The sequence below is a fragment of the Cynara cardunculus genome (assembly GCF_001531365.2).
Source record: "Cynara cardunculus var. scolymus isolate 2C chromosome LG 9, CcrdV1, whole genome shotgun sequence".
Taxonomy (NCBI): domain Eukaryota; kingdom Viridiplantae; phylum Streptophyta; class Magnoliopsida; order Asterales; family Asteraceae; genus Cynara; species Cynara cardunculus.
The window spans coordinates 13,876,780-13,890,509 of NC_037536.1; the positions used below are offsets into that span (position 1 = coordinate 13,876,780).

At 33.6% G+C, this 13,730-nt stretch overlaps 2 protein-coding genes across 2 annotated transcripts; one reads left to right on the top strand and one right to left on the bottom strand.

The window, feature by feature from the left end:
• The first annotated feature begins 887 nt into the window (after nt 1-887).
• LOC112517813 (polyadenylate-binding protein 1-B-like) lies at nt 888-1,448 on the top strand. Its single transcript, XM_025125185.1, has one exon. It carries the CDS (start codon nt 888-890, stop codon nt 1,446-1,448), a length of 561 nt encoding a protein of 186 aa, XP_024980953.1.
• Nucleotides 1,449-9,642: 8,194 nt separating this feature from the next.
• On the bottom strand, nt 9,643-10,794 carry LOC112517814 (adenylate isopentenyltransferase 3, chloroplastic-like). The gene has a single exon (XM_025125186.1). The coding sequence runs from the start codon at nt 10,630-10,632 to the stop codon at nt 9,643-9,645; it is 990 nt and encodes a 329-aa protein (XP_024980954.1). The 5' UTR covers nt 10,633-10,794.
• Nucleotides 10,795-13,730: the final 2,936 nt, after the last annotated feature.

Here is a 13,730-nt window from a genome sequence, read left to right on the forward strand (position 1 = left end):
AGGAGTTGAAAGAAAGATAGAAGTAAGGTGGGGTGGGGGGTGAGATTTAGCCAAGGCATGGGGCAAACTTATTCTACAAGATAATGGGATTAGGACATATCAAAAACAAGAATAACAGTAACTATTCTTACAAGAATATTATGCAATAAAGGGTAATGACACCATCCTCTGGAGCGCCCTTGTAGGGACAAATAGACGAAACCCGTGCATTAGTCAAAAACACGCTCACAACCAAATCCCATAAGCCTAAACCTGCTGATGGGTGATTAACACCCTAAAGCCCAAAGCTGACCCAATAACTTCGAATCCAACTTAAAGCAGGCCTGCCCGAAATCTTTCTCCTTGTAATCGGCGATGTGGGGATTCACCTAAGATGTTACAAACATGGATTCATCATCATACCAATGAGGTTTGCTTAACCATCCTGATGGTACAAGGATCAACTCTGATACCATTTGTAACACCCACAAGCTGATCCAATAACTTTGAATTCAACTTAAAATTATGGTGGAAGTTATTGACATCTCACTACTTGAGGCTTATAAGGAGCTCACAAATCCCATTTTCTATATATGTGGGATGAGTTGTTTGTAATTCCTTGGCAAAATGAACTACTTTGGTCATGTTTTCTTGTGAATGTGGTAGGAATAAGTTTGGCATGTGGGAAGTAAACAATACTTCACCAAACAACATCTACCCGATCCTCATGCAAAGCGAGTGGAGGTCCATAACAAACCAATTGCAAAATTACCCTTGTTCGTAATCTTGTTTCTAATTTCACTTACCCACAAGAACACACAACTTTTGTGGCTGCACTTGTATATAAACATTCTATATGCATTTGCAGGCCAAGTGTAAGACAATAGCTTTTCTATTGTAAGGAAACTATGGTCATAGTGATCAGCATTCTTAAATTGGCTCTCTTTATGTTGGTTCTGGTTCTCCATCCCAGTAGCGAAGGCCAGTTAGTCCCTCTGGTACCAGTTACCCCTTTTGCCCCTCGCCCCCTCTGCAATTTCCAAATGGCCCTTGCCAATCAGGCGTGTGCATATCTGCCATTCGTACAAGTCCCTCCTCAAGCACCTCGGGCTCCAATGGCTCCTCCCCCACCTTCATCTGATGAGGACGGGGAGGATCACAGGCATGGACGTCGTCATAGACATGACCATGACCATGATGATGATAATGATAACGAGCATGACCATCAACACGACCACAAGCGTGGACATGGGCATAAACACCATCATCATCATAGGCATCATCGGCATAGAGATACGCCAATAGAACAGCAATGTTGTAAGTGGCTGTCTCAGGTTGATGATCAGTGTGTTTGTGAGCTGCTTGTTCGATTGCCCCCTTTTCTTGCTAGACCCGTTCATAGGTATTCTGTATTAGTTGGTGGATCTTGCAACATCACTTATTCATGCGGAAGTCGATTAAGGGTCTAAATCTATGTAGCAGTTCCAGTTTTTATGCCTCTGGTAGTTTCTGTAGGATCTCTTTCTTTTCTTTTTGCCATTTGGAGTTATAAATTTGTGATCAATCTGTAGTTTTACATTGTAGATTTTTATTTAATAAAAAAAAATTCAAGAATCCCATTTCATATCTTGAATCAAATGATGGCCAAATAAGAGCATCCACAATAGAGTTACTTGACACGTTTCCTTAGAAGGTTCTTACAAGAACCTGGGACACAAGTTCTTGTACAAGAACTCAACTTTTATGCACATGTACATACTGTATAGATGAATGCTTATTAGGGTATTCCTCAGTTTTCCGTTTTATGTGGTTTTCCCCTGAACTTGACCCTATATATATATAAACAAATAGAGGGTAATGCTGCCATCCTCTGGAGAGCCTTACACATAGAAACACAAATTTTGTGGCTGTACTTGTATATAAAAATTCTGTATGCATTTTCATATGTATCATTAGACAACTGTAAGACAATAGCTTTTTTATTGTACTCAACTTTTATGCACATGTACATTCTGGATAGATGAATTGTTATTAGGGTGTTCCTCAGTTTTCCATTTTTATGTGGTTTTCCCGTGAACCTGACCCTATATACATATATAAAAACAAATAAAGTTATATAGTTATTTATAAATAAAAAAATGGGAAGATGAGGTTCTTGTTAAGAATTCTACTGGGGAGTTTTATTGAAGTTTTTGTTTTGTTGAAGTGGCGCTGATGTGGCAAGAAAAAAGTATAATAATGAGGTTCTTATAAAAACCACGATGGATGCTCTAAATTCAGGTAATTCTAAATTTGTATTTCTGTAGTATCTCTTTCTGTTCTTTTTGCCATTTGGAGTTATAAATTTGCAATCAAGCTATGGTTTTACATCATAGATTTGATTTAATAAAAATTTTAAGAATACCATTTCATATCTTGAATCAAATGATGTTTAAATAAAATCGGGTAATTCTAAATTTGTATATCTACTCAAAAGATCATAGATTTGTGTTTTAGCCTTTGATTTCTGTTGTTTTTGGTCTAGCATGCTACTGTATAACTAGATTTAACACACGAATGACTAATCGAATCGATTCAAAGCATGTAGCTTTTTGTATCTTGGACTTGTTCTTTATGGCAATGATAAAAGCGGATGCCTGAGATAACGATTGATTGATCAAGAGGTTTATTCTATGCTTATCTTCGTGTTCTTTTTTAATTTTTAATCTGTAACACGGGCCAGTTGAAAATGAAGTTGTTGCTATTTTCTCAAGCACTAAATATAATTGATTTTATAGGACGCCTAAAATGTAGAAGCGTCCTATCTTAATACAATAGGTTAATATGATGGTTTTAGGTGTTTTAACAATTTTTTTGGGACACTTTTTAAATAAAATGTCCTATTAGCTATTTAAATAAAGTGTCCTATAAACACATCTTTTCTAAAAGTGTTACTATAGGTTTATAGGACACTTTTTAGGCGTTTTAACAAGTTTTTTAGGACACTTTTAAAATAAAATGTCGTATTAACTATTTTATACGACATTATTAGTATCCTATAAAAAGATGGGTTTTTAGGGCATTTTTAAGAAGTGTCCTATAGAAATAGCTAACATGACGCTTTGTTTTAAAAGTGTCCTAAAAACTTTTTAAAATGCATAAAAACGTCCTATAAACCTTATTGTAACGCTTTTAGGTAGGACATTTTATAGTTTGAGCCTATAAACTAAGTTTTATAAAATATTCTATTAGGACGCTTAGGGATTATTTTTCAGCAGCTTAATAAGCTTAATGGGACTTACAACCTATTCGCTCAGCTATACTTAACTATTCGGTAGTGGCTTAATGATACATAAAATAGCTTATTCAGTAAACTTACATGAGGAAGCTTTATGCAGAAAGCCAAGTTTTTTTCAAACATATCTCTCCCAATTAAAAACACGCTAGTTTTATCTATGAAAAAAACTCTGTGAAACAAAAACTTTCCCAATCTATACAAATTGATTAATCCACACAGACAACTTTATTCATACAGGATTTAATGGAAAATCAACCAAACAACCCTTTAGACGATCTAGACATCCTATAAAACCAATTTTATTATAGTGAAGTCAGATTGCTCGGTCTTTTCTATCTATTCGTGCAGGGGGGAAATCGGGAATCCTTGCTATTTACACAGACAAACCACCATTTGTGCGGCTTTCTTGAGAGAGAAATCAAAAAAGGTAAGAGGTTTTTTGCTTTCTTTTGTGGTAATCCAAGGTTGGATTTTGGAATATCATTTCTATATTTATGCATCCAGCTGGTTGTTCCTTTTGTAATACGCTCGTGTGAACCCGAAAACGACCTTTAACGTGCCCGTACCTTTCCCATTTTCTGGATTCTGATGATCTAGCTGTAGAAATGGTTTTCAGAATCTCTTGTGGACAAGTTATCTTGGTGACATGATTTAACATGATCACAAAATCTTTGGGTATGCCCTCTTATCAGTCTGACTCGCCTCGTAAAAAGGAGTTTGATTCCTTTTGTGTGATTTGTAACGGGATGAATCCCTTACCATATTTTTACGTGAGATATACTGTATATATTCGGTTTGGTTTATCTTGATGACAGTGGAGGACCCAGAATTTTTGTCGAGTGGGTATACAGTATACTTGTAAGGTGGATCAAAAAGGCCTGTAAAGTTGCTCGATTTGTTTTTAGCCGAATTCAACTCGAGGGATTTTCTAAAAGTTTTTTAGTTGATTTCGAGACTTTTTGGTTAATGTTTCTTGCATTTTCTAATATTCCGAAGCACCCCTCAAAATTTAATGTGGGCACCTTTTATAACTAAAAAATTATACTTACAAAAATCGGTTGAACGGGTGTACAGGACTCATTAGGATTTAACATGGTAACATATTCTCCAATATGCCTTCTTATCAGTCTCTCTCACTACTCTCACTCATCTTAGAAAAAAGGAGTTAGATTCCTTTTGTGTGAGCTAGTCTCGTGCTGAATCCTGAACCCTGTTTTCAAGTGAGATATACTGATATGTTTGGTTTGGTTTGGTTTATCTTGGTGACGGTTTAACATGAGAACAGATCTCCGGCATGCCCTCTTATCGGTCTGAATCATCTCTCACAAAAAAGAATATGGTTCCTTTTGTGTGAGCCAATACTGGGCCAAATCCAAGTACCAACTTTCAAGTGGAATATACCAGATATGTTTGGCTTGGTTTGGTTTATCTTGGTGAGATGATGTAACATGACCACAAATCTTAGGTATACCTTGTTATCAATATCACCACTCTCACTCATCTCTGAAAAAGGAGTTAGATTTCTTTTGTGTGAGCCTGCAAGGATTGAATCCCATACTCTACTTTCAAGTGGGATATACAAGATATGTGTGGTTTGGTTTATCTTGGTGACATGATTTAACATGATCACGAATCTTCTGTATGCTATCTTATTAGTCTGACCCATCTCACAAAAAAGGAGTTAGATTCCTTTTGTATGAGCCATCCGAAAACTGAATCTTATATCTTTATTTTAAGTGAGATATACTGTATATGTTTGTGTTCAGTGTTTTTGGTTTTCATGGAACATTTAGAACCAAGGGGTCAAATAGGACTCTTGTTACATGGGTAGGGGCTAAAAGAGATGCTTGTGGGGATGATTTCAGTTTTCTTGTTGATACAACTAGAACGTTGGAATATATCTTTAGTGCCACTATCGGTATGTGAATCCATTTATAGGAAAGGGATTGCTTGTCGTACCAAAACGATGACCGAGGGTCGTTATGGTCAATGTGATGGTAATAAATTTTACACCCTATTATCTTTATAATGAAGCATTTGACAACTCTTAAAAGTAACTTATTAAGCATCAGATACATTTTATTAAGAAAATATCTTACAATTCAATGTTGTCAATTATTATAGCTTATATATATTTTTTCTTAAGGGCAAATTGCATGAAAAAGTAGTGTGCTTTAACTTGATTCATATTTTAAGTAACGTACTTTCAAAACTTTCATTTTGATATTTAAGATGTAAAACTTTAAACATTTAAGTACCTGAGTAACCGGTTGAAGTATTAACCGGTTACCATGTGGATGTGGCGAGTGATGTGGTATCCAACTCAATATTATTTGCTGAAACATTAACCAGATACCACATCACTCACTACCATATCAACATGGTAACCCCGGTTAATACTTCAACCGATTACATGAGTACTTAAATGTTTAAAACTTTACATCTTAGGTGTCATAATGGAAGTTTTAAAGTATGTTACCCAAAATAGAAATCAAGTTAAAATACATTACTATTTCATGCAATTTGTCGATTTCTTAAAACTCCATAAAACTAATTGATGAACTTTATAAATTTACTTAGTTTTTTTAAATGTATTTTTTAGTCAAACAAATTATATCAATACATTTATTCTTTTTAATTTGGTACCACACCAATATATAATTTCAATATTTTGATCATGAATATATTCACATTTTGTACAACATTATAAGCTTATGTTTTACAACTTATTAATGTTGATGTACAACTTTTTAAAACTGCACGTTTGAACTCTATAAAATTAATTGATAATCAAGTGATAAATGCAATTAACTGTAAAATAAACACTTGAACCTTATTAATGCATCAGAATACTGTATAATTTGATATCCAGCTGAAGACTTTCCCGCTCTCTCAAAGTTGCATAAAAACCATAAAATAAAAGCTAGAGGGTGAGATAATAGAACGAAACATGAATCAAGATTAAGGGTTCGAGTTCTTAGCTTCAGAATCAATATGCATCAAGCTGCTCAACGGGTAAACTTCTAGTCAGTCCAACATAAACAAGTTAACCTAATTTATTTAGGGTAAATTGCATGAAAAAGTAACTTATTTTAACTTGATTTTTATTTTGGGTAACATATTTTCAAAACTTCCATTTTGGTACCTAAGATGGAAAGTTTTAAACATTTAAGTACTCGGGTAACCGATTGAAGTATTAACCGGTTACCATGCTTATGCGGCGAGTGACGTGGTATCCAACTCAATATTATTTGCTGAAACATTAACCAGATACCACATCACTCGTCACATCAGCATGGTAACCGATTAATGTTTCAACCGGTTTCACGGATACTCAAATGTTTAAAACTTTACATCTTGGGTATCAAAATGGAAGTTTTGAAAGTACATTACCCAAAATATGAATCGAGTTAAAGCAAGTTACTTTTTCATGCAATTTGCCCGTTTATCTAATATATTAGTTTATAGAGGTCTATAGAGAAATCTTTTTTTTTGGGAGGCTGGCTAATTGTCAGCTTGAAATGAAATATTTTCATGAGTTGACTGATGATTAAGAATGTGACGGACGATTCTCTGCTGGAGGTTTATATCTAACCCTGAGAGTGGAGGTCAGGGTCAGAAGTGAAAGGATAGATGCTCGAACATTGGTGATTGTTGGAATAGATGCAATCAACAACCGTACCTTATGCATTGCGCAAGTGTACCTTTGCTTTATGAAAAAGCATGGGTCATTTTTTGTCCCTTGTCGAGGCATTTTTGACTTAATTCATTTCGCGACATAAAATCAATCATTCATCCTATTCTTGGACGTACCGAATAAAACAAAGTAACAAATGAAACATGAAAGAATAAGATCCCGTCTATTGAACAGAAGAATGATTGACGTTTAAACTTTTATGCAACAATCTTTTTTATACTTACAGTTATTTCGTAAACTTTTTTAACTGTCTTTTGAAATAAATAAAAAAACCCAGTTATGGTTAGGCATAATATGATTGAACGATGACCATTTAAAAACTCGACCAAACTTTATATAATCTGATCATTGTTATACAAATTTATTTAGTTTTGAGGATTTCATTTTTGAAAGTAAATTATTTTTGGAATAATGTTACGTTATTATGATGAACTATATGATAAAATTTTAAAAGGAAAATTGCATGAAAAAGTAATGTATTTTAACTTGATTCCTATTTTGGGTAACGTACTTTTAAAACTTCTATTTTGGTACTTATGATGTAAATTTTAAACATTTAAGTACTCGGATAACCAGTTGAAGACTAATTTTAGATTTTAAAAAGACTAATTTTAGATTAAAAAAAATCCATGGCACTAACTATGTTAGCAAATGATACTGAGTTGAATATCACATCACTCGTCATATCAGCATGATAACCGACTAATGCTTCAACTGGTTACTTGTGTACTTAAATGTTCAAAACTTTACATCTTAGGTACCAAAATGAAAGTCTTGCAAGTACTATGTCTAAAATAGGAATCAAGTTAAATTACGTTACTTTTTCATGTAATTTACCTTTTTCTAAGATATATCTTTTTAGAGGCGGGTTTAAATAAAAAGACTAATATTGTTAGACTGTATTAGCATGTTTTTGTGAGTAAAATGTTTTTGAAAATGTAAGTAACAATTAATAAAATAGTACAATAATAAAAAAGTGTAAACTACATATTTGGTCCTTATGATTTGTTGAAAACAACACTTTTCGTCCCTATAATTTTAAAATTACAAAATGACCATCATAGTTTACAAAAACGTCTGAATCTGGTCCATTCTTTTAACAACAATTAAACAATTCCATTAAATATGGACATTTTCGTCATCTTATTATTTTTTTTGTTTTTTTACCTAATTAAAAACCACAAGCATCACAATCGTAAAATTGTTTTTGTTTGGATAAAAGACAAAAGATCAATAAAAAGTGCCTCCATTTAGCGAATTTTTTAACGGTTGTTAAAGAGAGAGATCAAATCCGAACGTTTTTACAAACCATAAAGATCATCTGTTAATATCAACATTACGGGGATGAAAAATGTTGTGTTCAACAAACAGAAGGACCAAATTGGTAGTTTACCCTAAAAAAATATGTTTTTTTTTTACTTAAATGAAAACAATTTTTATGTTAAAAAGTAAGATATTAGTGTGATTTGTGTATTAAGGTTGAAGTGGCCTAAAATAAATATAAGTTGACCACAAAAGTCAATGATTGCCAATGATTAGTACCACCAAATTGTAACTACTTAAAATTAAATATATAAAAATTACTTTTATTTAACATTAAATGAAAGTTTATTTATTTATATTCAAAAGGAAAATAATTAAATGAAAACCATAAAAAAGCTGTAAATCTTGAAAATCTATTTTATGTGTTGTTTCACGTTATGAAATAATGAATATGAAAATACAGTTTCGTACAATGTGATTATTTCTAATATGTATCTTTTTGTATTTTTCAGGTAAAAAAATTGCTTAACGGCAACTATAACCGGCCCCACAAGGAAATCGGCTTCAAAAGACACCAATGTGAAGGGAATTTCCATTCTTTTTTGGTTTCACGTCGTGAATTAACAATGTTACAACCAAATTTATTTGTGAAACAATAAATGATCAATGGTTTTCATTATTCTCAACTTTTTAATGGTTTTTAAGGGTTGTTTGGTTGGTAGTTCATTAAGTCATGTATGGATAAAACTGTCTGTATGGATTGATCGATCTGCATGGATTAAGAAAGTTTTTGTATGAGAGTTTTTCATAGATAAAAGGTGCATGGTTTTTAACCGGAAGAGACATGTTTGAATTTTTTTAGGATTTTTGCATAAAACTCCTCCTGTAAACTTATTGAATAAGTCACTTGACTTGGTATTACGTGAAACCAATATGTTTTTATAAGACCCATGAGACTATTTTTTTACACTTGAAACTTCACAGCAAAACGTTGTGAATGTTCAATTTTATTTTTTACCTTCACAACGTTTTGCTGTGAAGTTTAAGTATAAAAAAAATAGTCTTATGGGTCTCGCGAAAACAGACTGATCTCACGTCAACCCAACTCTAAGTCACTTTCCATATCATTACACTCATTATACTAAAAGTTATTATATTTTACAATAAATACATGATAATTCATCTTAAAAAAAGAAGCAATAATTTTATTTGTAATGAAGGATAATAGAAAAATGACAAGGGTATTCAGGGGATTTTACCCGAAAAATCATGAAAACATGCATCATCACTTGTACGGTACAAGTTAACAATGCATGTTAATCAAGTCCGGGGCAAAAATGTAAAATCACTCATCTACCAATATTCTTATTCATACAAAAATTTGTTATGTCCGTCAACTTGGTAATGGAATAATGTTCTGCCTCTACTACAGAGCGGCGGCCACCATCGCCGCCGCCGCTCTACTGATGGCTCTGCCGCCGCTGTCTGCCGTCGTAGCAAAGCTCCGAGAATGGCCAAAGTTGTACAAGAACTGGTTTACGATCACCGACCCTGGTCCTGCCACCATCTCCGCCCATGTCTCATCGGCTTCTCGGCCCCTTTTTTGGAAGACGGTGGTGGCGTCTAGCCGGTGAATTTTCCACCCTTTAACATTCCGTAACCGGTGAATTTTTCCGATTTGCCGGCAAGCGAGTTTACACGTATTTATCTTTGTTTCATTAATGGCGTCTTCCAACAATTTGGCGCGAGTTCTTTTGTCGCCGGAATTTGAATATTCGGCGCGGAAATAAGAATCGAATTCCGGCACTCCGATGGCTCGYCGRATYCCTTTCGAGTARTCGGCRTYMGGKTTATACATSTTTCKRACTTCTTCMACYATYCCGGCGGCCACCATYCGRTCGACMCGRTCSGAMACGAAYCGRTGGAGCACMRGCATTGCGACGTCGACCCACAAGAAACAAACCTCGTACCGTGATTGGAACTCGTAATTCTGATCATCAATCAATGCTTCGATGAAAGAATTCGATCCTCCGGCGATGATCGGAAGCTTACCTCTTCCGACGATCGATTTCATTGTGAGTGACGCCGTGCTGACGAAGTTTCCGGCGGTGAAATCCGCCTCGGGATCGACGATTCCCAGGAGGTGGTGGGGGACGCCGTCGCATTCTTCGTCGGTGATTTTATTTGTGACGATATCTAAACTTTCGTAGACTTGCATTTTATCGGAGTTTATGATCTCAGCTGGGTATCGGGTGGCGAGATCGATCGAGAGTCTTGATTTTCCGGTACCGGTGGCACCCATGACCACCACCACTTTTTCCTTCTGTGGCCGGCACCGGAGCGCCGATAAGTCCATTCCTCCGGTGGGTATTTGCAGAAAAGATGCCTGAGCTTGTGGGCACATCATCATTGTCATTATTTTGACTCTTGGTAACCAAAAAAAGTATTCAATTCCTTTGCTTTTTTAATTATGCGGCAACCTGAAAACGTTTGTGGAGGAGAGAGACGGTGGTTAGTGGTGGTGGCGGCGGCTAGCAATGAATCATTTGAAACTACTTTTATGAGTTGGGAACTGTGAGATGAAATGTGCATGATGGAGCACACATAGATATATGTCGTATTTATAGTGAAGAAAAAGTGATATGAGAATGGACATCTCCTTTTCATCAAATTTAAATCCTTTTATTTTATTTTAATCATTGTTTTTTTTTTCCACTTAATTATATTTATATATATATATATATATATATATATATATATAAATATAGGTTCAAACAGAAACTCCTGTGATTTATGAGAACGTAAAAATAATTTAATAACCTTGAACTTTTTTAATTAATAAATTAACTTATATTAAATATAAATAAATTAATAAGGACAGTAATGTAATTAAGTAATTTTTATAATTTTTATTTTATTTTAATTAGTCATAATTATCCTTTTTTTCCTGTACATTCGTTTCCACTCTTTTCTCTTCCCTTGTGATAATTGTGTGATTGTGTAACCATAAACTATCGAAACCGTGATCAATCAAGTGTAATCATAACCTATCGAAACCATAAGTAATCGTTGTGATAAATGTGTGATTGTCTAACCCTAACCAATCGAAACCATGATCAAATTAAGTGCACAAGTAATGTTATAATAGTGATATCACATGATTATCACACCCATATCACATCAAATCGGTAGTCGATGTCCTAAGTTAACCCTAGCCGCGCGGAATTCATGTGATAATTGTGTGATAATCACATGATTATCACACCCATATCACATCAAATCGGTAGTCGATGTCCTAAGTTAACCCTAGCCGCGCGGAATTCATGTGATAATTGTGTGATAATCACATGATTATCACACCCAAATCGTGTTGAAATAAGCGATAACCATAATACCCATTATGTTATCCAGATTATTGGGTTTAGTGTGATCATGTTTTTAAAATTTTATCACTTTGAATTCCAATATTACCCTTTGCCTCTTAATGTTTTTTGAATTGTTTTGATTTCATTTTTAATTTATAAAATCTTTTAATTATATTGTTATCTCAATATGAGGTTAATAGGTTGTTCTCGTGCTTTCACAAATCACAGGGGTTCTTGTTTGAACCCTTCCCTATATATATAAAGAGTCTGGTTCAAATGTTAACCAAGTTTATCGTTGTTAATATGATATTATAATCCATCAATACCATCACATGTGATGCTAAATCATAGACGCATACAACCTTTGGCACTGCCTAAGTCGTATAACACGTCGTCCGTACATCACAGAGTCTCTTAACGCGTATTATCACATGTGATAAGGGTGTTCTCGCGTTCTCGTAAAATGGAGGTGTTCTCAGTTGAACTTCCACACACACACACACACACACACACACACACACACACATATATATATATATATATAGGGGCCTAATCAAATTAGAACTAGATAGTTTGTGATAACTGTGAGGTCCAAATTAGTAAATTGTGTTGATTATTCAATTTACTTTAATTAGTTTAATATTCCAATTTAATTTAATTAGTTTAATTATTTTAATATATGTATATATATACACACATGGACCAAATCCGGTGGCCTTCTCCAGCACCCACCACCACTTCGGTGACCTTCTCCGATCATCTTATCTAACCAAGACGCCATATTAATAATATAGCATGATTATTACATAAATACAATTAAATTAAGTAAAAAATGGGTACACACTAACTATATTATTACCATGTCATGTCATTTTTCGTGATTATTTTTTAACTTTGAACTTTTAAGAACCCTTCTAAAATTATTATATCATGATATCTAAAAACTGTTATAAAATTCGTGTAATTATTATAAAAATCATTCAAACATGTCAGTATTTTACAGATTCTCCATTTAATCTTATACAAAATAACCAATTTAGGAAAAAAAAAGCATAAAATTTTAGTAATTTTTTTATATCCAATGACCAGATTTTTAAGCCATATTTCATTAGTCTGAATAGATGATTCTCCTCTCTAACTCTATTTGAGATTTAGGGGTTGTTTGACAGTTGCTGAATGGTTTGGTGTAGAATGATTAAACGATCAGAATAATTAAGAGCCTCTCATGATATAGTGCAAAATGAAATATAAATTTTTGATAATTGTTTACAATGAAATTAGGCCGCTGAATGGTTAATGGAGACCCATGATACAAAATCATTCAGAAAGTTTTTAAAACCATTAAAAGGCAGACTTTTTTTTTTTTTGCAAAACAAGATTCATCTCTTAACGATTTAAAGATTGAATCTTAATAAAACTATTAAGAGGTAAACAAACAACCTCATAATATTTTGAATTACTAAATTATTATAGTTTTGATCATTTATCATTATTTATTTCATAATAATCGTTTATATATGTGATTTGTTTTGGATGTAGTCCCTCATACTAAGGACCATCCATTATTCTTGTTAACAACAAGGGTATTTCAGACTTTTTACCATTTTTCTCTATTTTTTGTTGAAAACTCATCTTTTTTTTATTAACCTGGATATCCAACCCGTTATACGAGCCGACTAATCCAAGACCGGCCACCTGCTTTGCAGATAGCCCAGAGTCACAACATTTGAACCTCCGTGGTCACAAGATGATTTTTATTCTTACTTGGATTTGAACATGAGACCTTCAGGTGCTTTTGAGCCAAACTTATGAGCAATCAGACACCACTCTTGTGGTTAAAAAAAAAAATTCATCAAGAATGACAATGAATAACATTAACAATTTGTTTACAACAATTTTGTAAAATTCCATTCCAAAAAGATTGTGATTTAGAATGAACCCGAAACGAAACACATGAATCAGACGTACAATCAAAAACATAAAAAAAATCCTTACATTAACTGTACTAGTTTTAATTTAATTATGTATTTCAACAGTTATAAATTACTATCACAAATTACAAATATACCCTTTTCAAGATTACGCATTGGGTATATTTATATATTGAATATTAGTAGTTTCTACAGTCACCTACGAATTTGAATTACAA